The sequence below is a fragment of the Columba livia genome, chromosome 2 (genome assembly GCF_036013475.1).
Source record: "Columba livia isolate bColLiv1 breed racing homer chromosome 2, bColLiv1.pat.W.v2, whole genome shotgun sequence".
NCBI classification, from domain to species: domain Eukaryota; kingdom Metazoa; phylum Chordata; class Aves; order Columbiformes; family Columbidae; genus Columba; species Columba livia.
Genome location: NC_088603.1, coordinates 19,851,138 through 19,869,536, shown reverse-complemented (window position 1 = coordinate 19,869,536; position 18,399 = coordinate 19,851,138). Strand labels below are relative to the sequence as shown.

General features: G+C 36.0%; 1 protein-coding gene across 3 annotated transcripts in view; it reads left to right on the top strand.

The window, feature by feature from the left end:
- Positions 1 to 18,399, top strand: part of ARMC3 (armadillo repeat containing 3) — a 57,892-nt gene that overhangs the window by 10,593 nt on the left and 28,900 nt on the right. For all 3 annotated transcript variants that reach the window (XM_065050782.1, XM_065050784.1, XM_065050783.1), the window contains exons 4-11: positions 3,644 to 3,761; positions 5,704 to 5,829; positions 7,581 to 7,649; positions 7,965 to 8,140; positions 9,467 to 9,661; positions 10,467 to 10,650; positions 16,750 to 16,902; positions 17,027 to 17,132. In XM_065050782.1, coding sequence (XP_064906854.1) covers positions 3,644 to 3,761; positions 5,704 to 5,829; positions 7,581 to 7,649; positions 7,965 to 8,140; positions 9,467 to 9,661; positions 10,467 to 10,650; positions 16,750 to 16,902; positions 17,027 to 17,132 — 1,127 coding nt within the window. The remainder of the gene's footprint in view (positions 1 to 3,643; positions 3,762 to 5,703; positions 5,830 to 7,580; positions 7,650 to 7,964; positions 8,141 to 9,466; positions 9,662 to 10,466; positions 10,651 to 16,749; positions 16,903 to 17,026; positions 17,133 to 18,399) is intronic.

The following is an 18,399-nucleotide window of genomic DNA, read 5'->3' as shown; positions in this document are numbered from 1 at the left end:
ATGTAATTCGTAAACTTCAATCAATAATAAAGCCTTCTGGATGGAGACTTGACATAAAACTTCAACATGAGAGGATAAATTGATCTAAAGCCAATTCTGTATGAATAATGTAGAAAATCAGGAGGAGACACAAAGAAGGTGCATGTGGATATAACTAATTAAAACAGGCCTGAAGAGTTAAAACTAAGTATCTTTGTAATCTAAAAAAAAAAAATGAAGGGCATTACAGTAGATCTAAGGCATACAGGTGAGCTAATCCCCTCCAAAGTAATAAAAGTTGACTTTTTTCAGTAAATATCTAGAAAGTCAGTACAAGGAGCACCACAATTGCTATATCTGAAAGACATATTAGAGTTTCAGGAGAAGAACACTGTACAGCCTCTTAACTACTACAATGAATGATGAATAATGTTAGAGAAGATATTAAACAAATGAAAACATTAAAATTATAGAAAATGTCAGTAAAACTACTAAAAAGGAAGAAATTGCAAAGAGTGAAGTCCAGATGGCCTATGCAGGTTTTGGGTTAGTTTTTCCCCTTACTGTACTTCAGGCGAGTGTATCTCTTCTAGCAGTCCTATCAGGAGAACAAAAAACCTGAATGCTGCATAACAAAACAGTATTAAACATGAAAATAGATCATTGTTTAGCTGTAACTGGCAACCAATAAAGTCTTCTAGCTATGAGAAATTTGTTAATAGTCATCATGTAAAATCAAATCTCAAAACTTTAAATTTCACCTGGATATTTCAGATGGCAGGAAATGAGATGCAGACAAAATGAAAGATATATTAACTATTATCTTCTGATTGATAATCTGCTTATGAAAATGTCAAGTCCAAGAAAAGATGCCTTGAGATAATATGGACAGGCTTATAATAGAGAGCCTTTGTGCATGTGGAATGCTCTGAGAATATATGGTGTTGCAGATGATCACTATTTTTTATAGGTCTTTAGAAACAGGTGGAAAACACATCTCTTAGCCTAGCCATTGCCTATGCATTTCAGAAAGTATTCCCAAGGACTCTGTTTTCCCTGCCTTTCATAATTTGTCTATTACTATTATCTGTTCTGAGAATTGGGCTTCTCCAGGAAAAATATTTAACTTAATTTGAATTTAAAGGATTTTTTAAAAAATGACAGCATGATTTAACAATAGAATAATGGCTGATAAATACATCCTTCAAAAGGTGGGATTTACATCTAAATGGGAAAACAAAAAGCCCCTTGCACTACCAAATGAGAAGTAAAAGCACAATGTCACAATGCACCAAAATGTTTTGGGAGTGAACTAGCAAGGATACAAAAACCAGCAATAAAGCTTTTACAAATTGACTAGAAGCAAGAAGCTGCTTAGAGGGACACAATTAAGTTATTAAAGTCATAAAAGAACAGGAAAATCACTTATTTTTGTGCCAAAAGACAAAGGCGTGTAGCAAATCACTAAAACGAATGTGAAGAAATTGCCCAAATACGAATATATAGTATTTGCCTAGGTCTAGTTCTAACTGAAAAATAACTAAAATCTGAAATTGTGGTACAGTTACTTAAGGTATTTAATGTGTACCCTTTGTACTAGAGGAATGGATGACAGAAAATATCATTTTCAAAAAGAAATACATCAGTAATTACAGAAAGTTTGTCTTCCATGCCGTGTTAGTGCGTTAAAAGGGGGGAGGGGGAGTGCGGGGAAGGATAAATGTTAGAGTGATGGGGGAGGATCAATACTGCTTGTGTAGAGGAAAGGTTGATCTCGGAAATCTATTTGAATTCTTTAGAGGAGTCAGTGAGCAAGTGGATAATTGTGATCAGGTTGATACAGTTATTTAGTTTTTTAAAAAGTTTTTATATCAGCCTCTTCACTCACATAAACACTAGCAGGTAAAAAGAGATTTCTATCCTGGCAATAATGCAATACTGTCTGGTTATAAAATAGAAAGGAAAGGTGAGAAAGCAAATCACTGTTCAGATTTCATAACAGAGAGAGGTTGCCAGTGGGATGTCATGAGGTTTTACTCTGCGACCTGTGTCATCCAGTCTATCAGAATTAGTGGGGATACTTTCATGAAAACGGCAGCCAGTTTCTAAGTAGGGAAATGAATAAATACAGCATTTCAAAGTCCAGAAATAAAAGGCAAACCACCATGTCACTAGCAGATGCATTATACGGGCACATGTTGAATGCCAGTAACAGTTCTGGTGTTTCCATCTCAGAAAAGGTACAGTTGAACTATAGAAAAATACTGAGAAGGACAACAAGAATAGATTGTGGTTTCTGTATTAAGAAAGATCAAAGAGGTTTTTTCATTCCCCAAAGGAAATGGCTGTGAGGCGAATATCATAGAAACTTAGAAAATTATGAATATACAGAGAAGGCAAAGGGGTGTCATTTATTTCACTATTTCTTATGGTGAATGTACTGTGGAGGACAAAGAAAATTATCAGGAGCTAAGTTTAAAGCAAAGAAAAGGCACAACTATTTGCATAACTCTTAAACCATGATACTTGTGTCTCATTATATTAAGAGTGACTAAAATACAGAGGACTTCAAAAATTATTTACCAAATTTACTGCTGGAAATTTTATTCTGGACTTTTTGAACACAGAGATAACATCTCTAGCTCACCAGTTCTCTCAGTTACAGAGTGCGGGTGTCTAGGAGGGAGCACAAGCAAGTTTAATAGTCTGCTTGCCCACGCCTGTGACCAGACAGGATACTGGGCTAGATGGTCTTTGGTCTGACTAGGAACATATTTTGTAGTACCTTCAACTTCAACTAAGTTAAGTTGATGGAAGCAAAAAAAAAACCACCAATCAAAACAACAAACCAAACAGCCTGCAGTTTCTCATGGCTCTGAACTCAAATGTATGCAAAAATCACAACCGAAGACATATAGGTGCTTTTGAATTGTAGCTTTCTTTCTAACTTGCTTTTTTAAAATAGTACAAGCTGAATGCTGGAAATATTGTTGCTTATAAACCAGTTAAATTTCTGTGTTAAATTCAAGGTTGTTTGTAACTTAAGGCCTCTGAGAGAGTTCAGCAATGGAAATGGATAGTTTGGATCATTTCTAGCTGGATGAGCAGGGATTGTATCATGGAAAAACTTCAGCTAGTACAAGATCACGGTGAGGAAGTGAACTGAGCTGAGGAAGGCACAGGAAGAGTCCTTTTGTTTCTTTAAAGCAACCACAAAGTGTTAATGCCACAGAGCAGCCAAATCCTCTTCCTTATACAGCACTTAAGTTCACAGGCTCTGTGCACAGCTGCTCAAAAGAAACTTCTCATGTTCGGTTCCAAAGGCAAAGCCACACGATGTTCTTACATATGTAACAGAATTACATAGTTTGTTGCCTTCAAGACTTCCGAGATGTACAGGGAGATGTTAAAGTTTTCCCAAAATCTTCGTAAGGGATGATACCATGATTATATTTGGAAGTCAATTACTCTTTCTTATTTTTCAGCAATGTCTCAAATTGTTATTAAAAAAATAATTTCTCCAAGTAAATAGCAACTCATGTTAATATTTCTAATTCAGTGTAGATCTCAAAATAGATTTTTTTTTGTGAAATACAGAAGTCTACTGCAGCACATGGGAAGGCTCGGTAGAAATCAAACTGTTCTTTCCTTTTTTTGTTTGTAGTTTGATCCTTTATTGATTGAAAGCAAAACAGCAGCAACGGCTGTGCTAATGCTTAGTTCTCCTGAAGAGGAAGTTTTGGCCAAAGCATGTGATGCTCTATATAAATTTGCATCTAAAGGTGGGTCATTTTGCAGTGAGCTTTAAGTTTATTTTGATAGTAGTTCACAACGTATTAGTTTCGTAGCACTGATAACTTAATTACATGTCAAAGGTCTCTGTCAGGCTTTGGAATTTTTCTGAAATATCTATCAAACCTTTATTTGCAGTTATAAAGAAGTCCTGTGGTTTACTTGAAGGAAATTTTTATTATTTTGTTGTGGAATTTTACATTCTTGTTTAATAGAGCTTGGTTTAAATATAACTTAGATATGTTTTATTATGAGCAACAGACCTGCATCGGGGAGAGAGTTCTCTTGTTTATTTTACAGTTTGAAACTTTTATACCAGTAGTTATGTCAAGGTTCAGTTTTCAATGAAAATTACTTTTTAGCCTGTTTCTGTTATTTTTGCATATAGCTCTTACGTCAGTACTTGTGTGACAGATGATTTATCAGACACTGCTCAGCCTTCTTGATGAAGCTTATTTCTGTATGTGTTGGGAATCTAACAAGTCTCCAAGGTTCCAAATCTTTCAAAGGTCCCTGTGTTATCTATAGCTAAGTGTCATGTTCTGGGTACCCAGAAGACAACTGTATAATGAAGGCTCAAAATTATGTAGCACATAATTTCCTAAGTTGCCTGCTACTCATTCCATGCCAGCCACTCAAACTGGTATACATTGGTAGCATTCCTGGTATAATTAATCAGTTTAAATATTAATTTCCATTTAATTTATGCTTTCTTAAAAATGTATGGGTTTATGTGCTGATTGTTGTACTGATGGCAATTATCAACACTGCTGAAGTTGTGAGAGAAGAGCTGAAGGCTTTAACAGTTGGCCAGGAATCACTGGGTTCTGAAAGATGTTTAGGTTCAGCTTAATATGCCAAGCTTGGCTGAGGGCATGCAACCAGATTTTGAATATGTGAAAGAGAGAATTTGGACTGTTGAGAGGCAGCTATTTACCACACACCATAAACTCTTGTTGGCTCCTTCCCTGATGTCCACAGTAACATATGGCACACTGCAAGAGGACAGATACTTAATTTTTCTGTTTCTACTAAATGTATAATTCTTTAAATTGTTAATGGAGATATTCCTGCAATCTGCCAGAAGATGAGAGTGTAACTTTGTGGTGTGGCACAAAAGAAGGAGTTGTTTTCACTGTGCAGTTTACTTATTTATTGAATGCTACTAGTAAATTAAGTGTCATCCCTCAATAAAAAGTAATTCTTGTATTTTAATTGTGTTTTGGCCTGCGAATGAGCATAGTTCTCCAGTTTCTTCTCACACTGGTCACTTGTAGCCAGAAAAGGACAGGCGTGGTTCGTTAGGAAATTAAGTATAACTCTGTTGTGGGAACTGAGAATAGGAGTAGGTTTGCGATTTCGTTTCTTGGGTTTTGTGTTTTTTGAGTGAGCAGGAACAGAAGGCTGTAATCATACAGAAATACTTCTGTTCTTTGCCTGGGCAGAACCTATGCAGCTACAAAGTGGTCCATTCTCAGGTGGTAGAAACCTCAGGTGGGATTTAATGATCCGAATCCTGGTAGTTGCTTCAGTTGAGAGGTCATGCAGATCTGCAGGATGAATTAACTGTTATTTTGAGGAAAATAAAATTGGTAGGTAAGAAAAGAGGAAAATAAGATGAGATTCGTAATGATATCGTTCACTTGTACTTTGCTAATTTGAAAGCTGTCCTTTGTGCAGGCTCCAACAAATGTCCAATGGACAGAAGCATCCTTTGCTTTACAAATGTGAATTAATCCTAGATACTATTAATCCTTGGTACTATTATTTGACACCTTTATTTGGTGTATAGATTAGATGACCTCCCATGGTCCTGACCAGTCCTTTGTTCTTTGATCCTATAGCCCAAAATAAAGATGGGTAGCTATTTGTTACATTAGAACTGTGAGCTTGTTGTATTTTTATAGAACTTTTAACCTAACTACTCTTCAGGTGATGAAAACAAAGTGACACTTCTTGGTCTTGGAGCAGTGGAACATCTATGTAAACTCATCTCACATGAAGATCCAATTGTACGCAGAAATGCCATCATGGTATTTGGTATCATGGCTTCTAATCGTAAGAGTCTCCATTTTTTCGTATTTTTCAATGTGAATGTGTGTGGTCATCAAAGCAGTAGGTGTCCCATGGGAAAAAAAAATCCTATATTAACAGCCCAGAATAAAAGCACAAATTCAGCTAGAGTGAACTCCACTGATTTTGAAAAAAAATTACACAACAAGTTTATTTTCTACCAACTCTTATTTTTGTTTCGATGGGGCTAAATTGGAACAGTTCATTACTGGAATTATGTCTATCAGGGAGAGCCTGACTATGTAAGATGGCCACCAGTGTGGACATGACACACTCATCTCTTTTGCAAAAGTTGCAAGAGAAGGATACAGTAGTACTTATCATCTGCAGAAAATGCTATGGTTGTTACTTGAGGCATTAGTGTAACTACAGTCATAATAGAGAAAATGTGTTAAAGTACCTAGCTCAAGCATTAATGGCAAAAAAGCCCTGAACTATCAAGCACTGACATGCTTATTTACCCAGGTTCTTTGGTGGGTCAGTGCTGCTGTAAATGTTTTATTATGTGTACCTGAGCTGGTGAAACTCAAGCAGTCTTGAGTATCTCCCAGAGACATTGCATTCACGGCAAGGTAGCATATCTGCTGTAGCCATACCATTATTAAATAATTTAACCACAGTATATGCAGATTTTCTTCTACCTTTTTATAAGGTGAGAATGGATGTATTACATCCATGCTGGATGGCTGAGCACCACATAATCAAGTTGCAGTGAGTGGTAGGCAGACGTACCTGAAGATGAAAGAATAAGCGATGTCAGGTTGACTTTCAGTGGCTGTTATTTTTATATTGCTTTATGAATTTACATCTAATTAATATAATTAATCAGGTCTTATTTTGGTAGATGTTCTACCCAATTGCCTTCCATGGTGGTATCCTAACCACTCTTTAAGTCTTTTCATCAACTGCTACCTGCTTTTCATGTTGCATCGAACCTCATGCTCTTTACCTTACTTCCAACTCGGCACCAGCATGTAGTGACTCCTGTCAGACCTTGGCTTCCAACACTGCTGCACAAATGTGGATTTGAATGACTGAAGATCTTCTATTTATACTCACATCTTAACTGTATTTTTTCTTTTAAAGTAAATTCAACTCCTACCTTTTTTTTTTTTTTTTTAATGTTTCAACACCATAATGTACTGATAGTAACACCACAGTCCTGTAACATAACATTACAGTCTGTCCCAAAGAATGTTTTTTGGTTATTCTGTCCAGTGGTTCTGGTTTTGCTAGTTTGCCATTGACAACAATAAAAATGCATTCTGAAAGTCTTTACTGTTATTTTAATAAGACATATCTAATTCATGTTTTCAACTTGCAGTTTGTACTGTATTAGCATAAAATTAGAAAGTGGAGACCTGACAAATAATGGAAGGATTGCTTTTAGTTTGATAACTTTAACCACAAAGAATTTTAACTGTTGAAGGATGACTTTGATAACTAAAACTGTGCAATATTTAATCAGAACATGCTAGATCCAAGTATTTTGAAGTATTGAGGAACTTCCTGTATATCAAATGTGAAAGAATGTTGTCTGGTACTTGAAAATGTTCTATCTGTTTTCTGGCCCATTATGATCTTGGTATAACTTCAGTTGTATGTCATTCCAAGTCAGATCTTTTTGTCACTCTGGGAGTAACCATAAGTACATTTCCCTTGGAGCGGAATCTGTTTTTTTACTCAGCCAAGATTGCCAAACAAAAGACTTCATATTTGTATTTATTTCATTGTAGATGATGTCAAGAAGTTACTAAGGGAACTGGATGTCACGAATTCACTTATATCACAGCTGGCACCAGAAGGTAGCTTGCAATCTTCATTCCTTGTGCAACAATACAATTTTTGATTGCCATTTGATCAGACAATAGCATTTTCCTTGTAACTTATGATTTGTCATACTACATGTTAAGTAGGTAATTACTTTTATAGGAGTAGCTCTTTTACTCACTGAGTAGTGTTTTATGTTGTACAGATGGAGCAACATGTTTCTGGAGATGCCAGGTGTGATTAACAGCTATTATTTATTGACCTCAAATAATATTTTAAACCATTGTATTAGTGAACATATACTGTGACTGATAAAACTTGATCAAACAGTTTCTTTTTTTTCCCCACAGAAGATGTAGTTATCCATGAATTTGCTACTCTCTGTCTAGCACATATGGCTGTTGAACATACTACTAAATTACACATATTTAAGCAAGGTGGATTAGAACCACTTATCAGGCTGCTAGGTAGCCCTGATCCTGATGTTCAGAAGAATTCAGTTGAATGTATCTACCTCCTGGTGCAGGTAAAGTTTTTTGTTGTCATTTTAAACTACAGAGGTAGAGAAGCACTTTGCCCCACACTCCCTATTCTCTGTGGGGTTAATAATTTTAAAATATTTATTTCCTTTACTCCTCCATGTTCATCAATGTATTTGAAAACATTACACTCAAGTCCTTGATTGTCATGTCTGTTAGGAATATAGCTGATTTGGCTCTAATTCTCTTGAACTTAAAGCAATTAGCCGTGCTACATAGCATTCTAAGTGAGATCAGAATAAGATTCAGATTTTTTAAATTAAATATTAATTTGTTTTCTTAGTTGGAAAATGTTAATCTCATTAATGAGAGTTATAACCTGTCTATCCAAAAGGTTGGAATAATCCTGTAAATTAAGGAACTAGCAATTGCATTGTGCCTTGTTTTGGCCAGCAAGTCCATAGTCACGATTTTGAACATCTTTGTAATGAAAGGTGAATGCTGTCAACAGCTACTTTCCATACGCGGTGGAATAGATTTGTTATTGGCTACTTTCACGCTGAGTACTAATGTCATCCATATGCTGCTTAGCAAAAGAATGGTACATTTGTATGGCAGTTCTCTTCCATGGCTTAAGCGAGTCAATTCAATAATGAATTCAGTTTATAACTCTATCTCTTTTGGGGCATCAGAGCATGTCTATTCAGAATCACATTTTACTCTTTCTCCTTTTTTACTGTCTCACTGTCTTTGTTGCTGGGTATATCTGGATAACTGCACCTGGCGCTTGCTTACATTGATAAGGATAATTGCATACTGCACATGTGCAATAAGCTATTTAAAAGCAAATTGTAATTTATTTATGTTTTTTCTATTTTAATATAATCTATTAGTCTTTTCTTAAGCTGCACATACACTGCTTAAAGTTGAAATTTTAAATTGTCATTTTATAATTACTAAAAAAAAAAGAAGATATAACCAGGCAACCACAGTAGAGTGCAAAAACTATTTACCCCTACTAAGGTAAATAAAAATGATGCAACTAAATTTTAAAAACTTTCTCAGAGAAACATGTATGTTCAGACAAACGTGGCAAAACCCAGAGAAAACAGGCTTCCTTAGACAGGACTAGATTCTGTAGTGTGTACTTTAGTTGTGCAAAAAGCTTGGAATTTGAGGTCGGTGGGGCTTGATTGTATTCAGTTTATTGCTTAGCTGAAAGGAAAGAAATCTTCCAAACTGGAGGTTCTGGAATATTGACTTATTTTTGTATGCTTGAAATCAGATTTTTGATGTTCTTTCTGTAAAGTCAGGAATTGATGTACAGTTATATTCTTGATCAGTAACATTCTTTGTTGAATATTTTACTGCAGGATTTTCAAAGCTGTGCTGCAGTTCGTGGACTGAATGTAATTCCACCCTTGCTGGAACTACTGAAATCTGAGTACCCAGTTATTCAGTTGTTAGCCCTTAAAACCTTAGAAGTAATTAGCAAAGACACAGAAACCAGAATAACACTGGGGGAAAATAAAGGATTAGAATGTCTTCTGAAGATTCTGGAAACTAATGTACAGTTTACTTATCTTAAAAGCTTTTCTTCTTGCTGCTAACGTTGTATGACTAATGAGAAATATTATTCATGGTATAGAAGAGTGATAAAAGAAGAGCGAGCTCCTCATTTGGAGCTAACTATGATAGAAATAGGATAAGCAAGGACACCTAGCTTGCTAAGAAAGGGAGCAAAAGAAGTCACCAAAATGTTTATATTTGTTTTATTGCTTTATTGCTATTAGTAATACTATTTTGCATTTACTGTCCATTTCTCCAACTGTTGTAAATACCAGAAAAAATTCACCATCTAGCTTTTTATACCGTGTTTTCCCAAGATTTTTTATTATATGCTGAACACTGGAACTGTTTCCTAGTTTGAACGTTGATTTTTTTTTTCCTGAATTTACTTTGATATCAATAGCCTTACATCTAATTTCCTACCTTGGAAATTTCATTGTTTATGTTACTGTGAGACTCATTTTAGTGCTTCTTGAGTTCAGATGTCACCATGGGAAATATAATGTATAGAGAAATATGTGAAATTTTTGAAATTTTAAAGTGACAGGTCCTTTCTGAATACCTGCCTCACCCACTTTGATGTAAATGAGAGAATTTTGATGTTTTTACTGTTTTTGATAAATTATTTTGTATCCTAATGGATATCAAAGAAATTATACAAAAAATATGAGTATGGGAATATGTACTTTGCAATATAAAAACACTGTTCAAAAGAAAGTTATTACAATTGTCCTAAACGTTAAAAGCTAAAGATATTTTAATCCTGATTTGAAGGCTATTTATTTGGGGTTTTTTCCTTGTTAGGAATTCAGTGATCTACATGTGGAAGCTCTTGCTGTGTTGGGAAATTGTCTGGAAGATGTGCACGCTCTGCAACTGCTGCAGCAGACAGGAGGCCTTAAAAAGCTGCTGTCGTTTGTAGGAGTCTCTACTGTTCCCGATATTCAGAAGAACGCAACAAAGGCAATTGCCAAAGCAGCTTATGACTGTATGTGACTTTTTAAAAATCCATGCATGTGAATTTGATTATGAAGTAATTTTTCATTGAGAATGAGGCCATCTTATCTGGTTGAGGGTAGTACTTCTGGTGAAGAAAAATCTGACAAGAATGAATTACAGTGATGAGTCTTGGCCATCAGAGCAGCAATTAGATGCTAGGCTCTCTCTGTATATATATATCTATATGTGTGTGTGTGTGTGTGAAAATGCTAAGATTTTGCCTCAATCTATTTTTAAATGTAATATATTCTTGCAAATGCTGTCCACAAAAAGGAAAATGGAGCTCTGAAAATACGATCTTTAGCTTTTGTTTGGTGATGCGAGGTAGCTGCTATCTTAAGCCACCTCTGCTGGCACTATTTCTCATCAGTATCAGTTAAGACTTAATCTCAAGCTGACTTCTTTTTGCACACAACCGCTTGTCTAAGTGTCAGGCAATTTCAAATACAAATTCCTTTAACAGGGACATGAAAAAAAGTCTTTCAAATGGCTTGCAGATTAATATTCCCAGGGGTGTTAAATAGTTTCATTGTCATCTCTTTATAATTATTCATCCTATAGTTCTTTTTTATATGCTTTTATATAATTCAAGAAGGAATTCTGAATTAGGCAGGACATGCTCATCACTTTTGCCCACAAGGATGCTCTTTAAATAAATCTACATTTGAAATTCCTTCCATACTTTATTTTTTGAGTTGCAACATATGCCTAGTAGTTCTAGATAACAAAATGCAATGTAAGAAATGACCTACTTCTGTCTATAGATTGTAATTCTGTCAACGGATTTTGATGACAGTACCTATGACAGTAGAGCTTAAATATTTCATTCATATTTCTACCATCTCATGGTTGAATCATGGCTTTAATTTATGTGTATTTTACAAATGCATTATCTAATTGAATACATGGCTAAAATAATCTCTCTGCAGTATTTCAGACCTCCTTTCTTCTCTCCCCATCTTATCTTTCAAATTCTTTTCTCACCTTCCTTAGTTTGACTTCCTGAATATTTGCAATTATTTGGATTGCAAATGATACATGAGTGGAATCTACCTTTCCTAATATTCTGTAGATTTCTGTATGCTTTTATCCTTATCTGTCAGAAGCTTTGTAAGTCACTGAAAATTATTTTAATTATTATAATGTTTAGGTATCCAAGATAGGAAGGGAACTTCTTATGCCTGTATTTTCTTTGTGTATTTTCCTGTATTGTTATTTTATTGTGCTACTTAGGACTGTCAGTATGATTTTTATAGTCCTGTGACAGGCTTGTAAGTAGTTTGCTAAGCAGATTTATATTTGCTACTACTACTTTCTACCGTGTCTTACTCCTTTTCATATTGATTTTCAAATAAGCATAGCCTTCTTGTCCTCTTTCACACCTTTTTCAGTGTTTGTGGCCTAATATTTTAGCAGCACTTAGTAGAAGCATGTCTGAACACATTTTTAAAGCACAGTGGCAAAAGCTACACATAATATATTACTATAGTGCCAATGATCTTATACCAAGGGATGTTACTGTCAGTGAAGATGCATCTTCTTGTCATACTTCTTTACAAATGGAGTCAACATGGTTTCATTAGAAAGGTTTGCTCTCTTCTTCAGCCTCTGACAGTTGGTATGGATGAAGCAAGCTGGGAAAATAGATCAAAAGAAGATTTGAAATATTTGCTTCCAAGCTGTAGAATTTTGGTGACAACCAGTTCGTCACAGGGCGACATGTTGTACTGGTGCAGTGGAAGACAAAGTCCAGCAAACTTGGTTCTCCACATGGCCCCAGAAGTATTGAATTTATTTCAAATACATAGAGCTACTGGTCTGAAGTCAACTTTCCAGTGGAAAGAGAAGTGGCATTGTAGCCACTATAAGAAAGGGTCCAAGTGCAAAAAGAAACCAGAAATATTTGCAGTTCTTGTTTGTTTGGATCCTGGTTGTAGATACACTAAATAGTCTGTCCAAAGTGCAGTACTAATGTATACGATACTCATACCTGTCTTGATGTAAATCCAAGATAATGCAACACAGCTGTAAGTTTTTTCATTACTTTTTCATTAAATTTGCAATAGCCATACAGTAGCCCACTCTTCAAGTTTGATAATCATGGTTATGTTTTAGAAACAATTCTTGAGAAAAAAAATACTGCTTTTCTTTGAAAAGAGAAACATACTTCTGCTATGATAGAACATGTGTCTATCTGTTTTTTTAATCCTGGCAGCTGAGGATCCATCAGTGTCTGGTTTTGAAATTATTATTGTTGACAGATGGAGTTTAGTTTTGGTTTTGTTTTTTTTCCTAATAGATGTGATCATAGCAAACATTTCGGTTTTATGCCCCTTTCAGTCCTTTGGCAAGGGACTCCTGTAACTTTGTTCTTGTTGTTGTAAGACAGATGCATCCCTTAAGACAGGGACTATAATATATACGGTCCTAAAATTACATTCGGCCCTTTGAAGGCAACCGCGAAGCTGATGTGGCCCTGGTGAAAATGAGTTTGGCACCCCTGCCGGAAGAGCTATTCTCAATCTCAGAATCAATTACATGGTACAAACACTATATTCAATTTTAAACAGCATCTTTAGGACACTGCTCTGTTAAAGTAAACTAAAATTTATCTTATTTCTATGCATAATCTTTATCCCTTCGCCCCTGAATATTTGTTTTGTGACATAATTTTGAATTTAATATATTAATTTAGCAATGGCTTTATTTTGTGTGCTCGGAATGACAGTGGGGAATTTTACTGTGATTCCCTCTTTTCCCAGGAAATAATGCAGTCATTTCAGAATGCAAAATATAATTTAATGCTATAAATTATTGAATATCTGTGAGTGGATTTATCTGGACTGTTGAATAAGGAGGGCCTGACTTTCCCCTGGCAATACCAGACACACCAGCAACTACAAAATGCTACGGAGTGTCTATGGAGAAAGTTTGGCCTTGCTCAGCCAAAATTCTGGTTTGTAGCTCTCCCCATTCTTTATGTGTATCTAAATGCAAATCTTTTCAAACGGGAGCATAGTAAACATGCACTGTAGCCTGATTAACATATACTTTTTCATAACACAGGCTTTTATTTATCTGGGTTATCTCAACTCAAGATCAGTGAGAGGTCATGATACTATTTAACATTAACTTTATTTCATTTGAAATTGGTATAAATAATTCCATAAGGTGACGACAGTGAGATGAATAGGTAATCAGTGGAACTCTGATCATGATTTTGGGGTAAGAAGGGGAAATAGGAAAATATATTGAAAAACAAAGCCTGGCTCATTATCAGGTCAGTGCATGAAAAACTGGACAGAAGTGTTAGGACTTCAGACTCTTTTAGTTGGGTGTGCTTGAATATTTTGCTTCATGTTAAACAAATATAGTTAAATTACTTATGGGTCAAGAATTTCTTCACTGTAAATATGGTGTTGGCATTGACATGAGAAGTGCTTAAATACAAAGGATGATTTTCAATTATACATTCTTTTCTGCAGTAAAAGCCAAAGGAAACAACTCATACAAACAGAGAGAAGATCAGCAGAAAATATTCATCCCTTAAATAGAATAGGCACCCAGATCTTAAAATATTAATGATTTTCATCTATCTGTCTAGCTAGCTAAATTTAAAATTACTATAAATTCAAATCCAAAACTGTGTTTCCACATTATTGAAAAAGTCTTTATTTTATTTAAAATATTTTAAATTACTGTTTTCACTCACTCAAATGAATTATTCATATTATTATTATTTTGTATAGGCAGAAATTATCTCTAAAGTTAAATGCTTACCCATCATCATGACTGCCTTTAAAAGCAATAATAATTTTTAAGAAAATCTGCATAGTAATAAGTAACTTGCCGTACAAGACCAAATTACTGAGGCATGAAGAACCTCTAGAGATCATTATAGAGATTATGGGCTACTTGGGCAATCAACAGGCCAGCGGCATACTTTATTATGTGTCAAAATGGTCTGTAATCCCAGTTAAAGCCTTCTCTTGAGAGCTGGCTGATGTGTGTCAGTGTTGTGGCAAATGTTCTGCTGACTCTTAAAATCCTTCCCGTTTTATTTGTTGCATCTTTTGCTTTGTGATTTTAGTTGCGTATCTCTGATGATTCTAAAAATACTTAAAATTGAGCTAGAGAGGAGAAAATGGCTGTCTCGTGTATGTGCGTTGAGTCATTTCTACTGTAAGTAGATTTTCAATCAAGCTTCCTTTGCATTGGCTTTGTGGACTTCTATTTGTTTACTTTTATTCACTGCAAATTCAGCTTTATTTAAAAGATACTTACAATATTTTTCTTTCTTTTTCAAACTTTTTATTCATAAGACAACAGTCCAAATAGGGAATGATCCCTCTAAACTTTAGTAAGCATGGGTAAGATTTCCAAATATGTCTAAGTACCACTGACTTCTCAGTTCCTGAATTTCTTTGATACATTCAAAAATTTTACCATGTAGATCTAACTTGAAGCATGTCTTTAGTCTGCTTTAAGTCATGGATATGGTCAAATGTTTATTGACCCTTGTAACTGCAGAGCTTCTATGCTGTTGAGTGCCTTTCTGGCTGAGAAAGCTTCACTCAGAGCTCTTTCTAACACCTGTACTTCTGGTTTGGGGGATGAGTGAGTTTATCAGTATAATTGCCAGATGACTGTAGATACTTTGTAGATGTTCTCTGTTGTTACTTGTGTAGAGGAAGGAAACATCTATTGTAAAATCATAGAACGTATATAAAAACATAGAACATTGTAGGAAGGGACCTTCAAAGCTCATCTGGTCCAACCCCCTGCAATGAGCAGGGGAATCTTCAACTAGATCAGGTTGCTCAGAGCTCCATCCAGCCTGGCCTTGAATGTCTCCAGGGATGGGGCATCTACCACCTCTCTGGGCAACTGGTGCCAGCATTTTACCACACTCATTGTAAAAAATTTCTTCCTCGTATCTAGCCTGAATTTCCCCTTTCTTAATTTAAAACCATTACCCCTTGTCCTGTCACCCTTCTAAAAAGTCTGTCCCCGTCCTTCTTATAGGCTCCTTTTAAGCGTGGAAAAGCTGCAATGAGGTCTTCCCGGAGCCTTCTCTTTTCCAGGCTGAATAGCCCCAACTCTCTCAGCCTGTCCTCACAGCAGAGCTGTTCCAGCCCTCTGATTGTCTTTATGGCCTCCTCTGGCCCCTCTCCAACAGGTCCATGTCTTTCCTGTGCTGAGGGCTCCAGAGCTGGACACAGGACTCCAGGTGGGGTCTCACCATAGTGGAGCAGAGGGGCAGAATCACCTCCCTTGACCTACTGCCCATGCTCCTTTTGAGGCAGCCCAGGGTACGACTGGCCTTCTGAGCTGCAAGTGCACATTGCCAGCTCATGTCCAATCTCTCACCCACCAGTACCCCCAAGTCCCTCCCAGCAGGGCTGCTCTCAATCCCTTCATCCCCCAGCCTGGACTGATACCAGAGGTTGCCCAGTCCTTCATTAGCTGCTGCAGATCATTGCAGTGTAGGTCATCAGTGAACCCTGTGTCACCAGGCTGAAACATAAAATTGAAATTCTCTGCAAAGTGTGTACTAATGAAGAACTGCAAGCTATGCAGAATTTAAAATTCATTTTTTAACACCCGTTGCCTCTTTTTGGCTGCTGTAGTGTGTTATCTTGTACTCCACCAAGTTCAGTTGTACAATTACTAGTATGTTCTTCAATTTTATGCATTTGGATTTTGTTAGCAACAAACAAAGTAAGCATTATCCTGAGTAAGTATGACCTGTTGAATTGGAAAAGGTGTTTTCATCAAGCCTGTATGCATTCTGCAGTTTTAAGCCTTACAGAGAACAACCTTTGCTTTCTGTTGGACTATGTATGTTTAAAGCTGCATTTAATAGTCATCTTTTGGGCTTGATTCAGAGTTCCCTGAAGTGTAGTGGGTTTTGGATCAGGTCCTTCATACACATTTCTTAGTTGTTGGTTCCTCTGTTACCAAAATATTGCCATTTCTGTGGTATCAAAAGTAAGCGTTACGTTGGAAACAACTACATGAAATAAGATTCGTGTCATTTCATCGAAAACAAATGCATATTATTGCTATTGCTCTTTTTCATTTAAAGCTGAAATTAGAAAAATCTTAAATGAGGAAGAGGTTGAGAAGACTCTCATAAACCTTTTGAAAATTGATAACGATGGAGTTAAAGTTGCTGCTTCCCAAGCAATTTCTGCCATGTGTGAGAATTCAGCTAGCAAACGTGCATTTGGACTCCAGGGTAAGTGAGGTGGGAAGGGATGAACTGAGAATCTGTGCTTTTCCTTTTATAAGGAACATATTATAATTTTACAGATTGCTATAGTTTATTTAAAGGTTCATGTATACAATTATTTCTTTCAAAGGGATTCCCCAGCTAGTACAGTTGCTAAACAGTGACAGTGAAAAGGTAAAAGAAGCTGCAGTGACAGCATTAGCTAATTTGACAGCAGCCAGTCCTGGTAATGCAAGGTGAGTCTGCAATAATTAAATTGTTGTTTCCAACATTAATCTGAACACAAGTGATAATATTTTGATTTTTAATGAATGCTTCATCTTATCCCACAAGGCAGGTCTGTTTGAATTTGACTCTAAGGCACTTTTTGGTGCTTATGAGTCATCTGGAATAGGTTGGTTCCCATCAGTGTTACAAGAGTTACACTATTTCTACTAACATTTGTTTAATCAAGGAAAGGTATGAAGCAGATGTAATGAAAGCAGAGATATAAATCATGTTTTGAAGAGAACATATGAGGAAAATATGCCTCATGATCTAAGACATTCGATGTGGGATATTTTTTGAAAATTCAAAATCAGTAAGGTATCCTTTAAAATTTTATGGTTCATGCAACTTTTTTGCCTGATTTAAACCCGGTCCTTGAGGGAGATAGCACTCAGGTATTCTGAATATTGGTATTGTCTTTCTCTTTTTTTCACTGTTTCCCAAGTGAGAGAGAATGGTTATAGTGCATTCTCCAGAAGAAAAGAAGTGTAATTTCAGTATACAAAATAATTAACAAAGGACGATTAGCTGACTATAAGTTCCAAAATAGTTGTATCAACTAAATTCTGTTCTCAGTTGCAGAGTTCTGGTATCCCAACTCTATTAAAAGTTCTGTTCAGGGAAAAGAAACAGAGCAGTCTGACGTATATGAGCAATCACATGTAACTAACAAACCATAAAATAAAATTCCTTAAAAGTTTCCTGGAATATACTCAAGGAAGTTGTAATCCATTCACAGGCATTCTTTGAAGTGAAAAAGTAAAAAAACTCACCAAATAAATTATTTGTTTCAATTTATTGATTCAGCTCTAACAGCCACCAGTATTCACTTAATGTTACCAGATGGAGCCATAATTTGACACAAGAGAATAATATTCTCAGATTCACATAATAGATTTTTGGTCTGATATTCTGCTCTCATGTGCTTGACTCTTCAGTTGGTGTCAGTGGGAGTCACACACACATGAAAAGAGCACAGGACTGGAGTCTAGGGGTCAAACTTTCAGCTCTGTTACAGCTGTTTTTCGTAGTTGCAGCCCTTTGAGGTTTCACATTGTGAAAAGGGAATCTCCGGAGAGTTTTGAGTTGGTATAGCGGCTCATGCCAATTCATTCAGTTTCTTTTGCCAAGGAGATAGTCACGACATTGTTTAGCTCAACTGCTAGAACAATTCTCTGAGACCTCAGGCAGGGAAATTGCTGTCTCTGTTCCTCTGCATTATAATGGAGTTTGTAT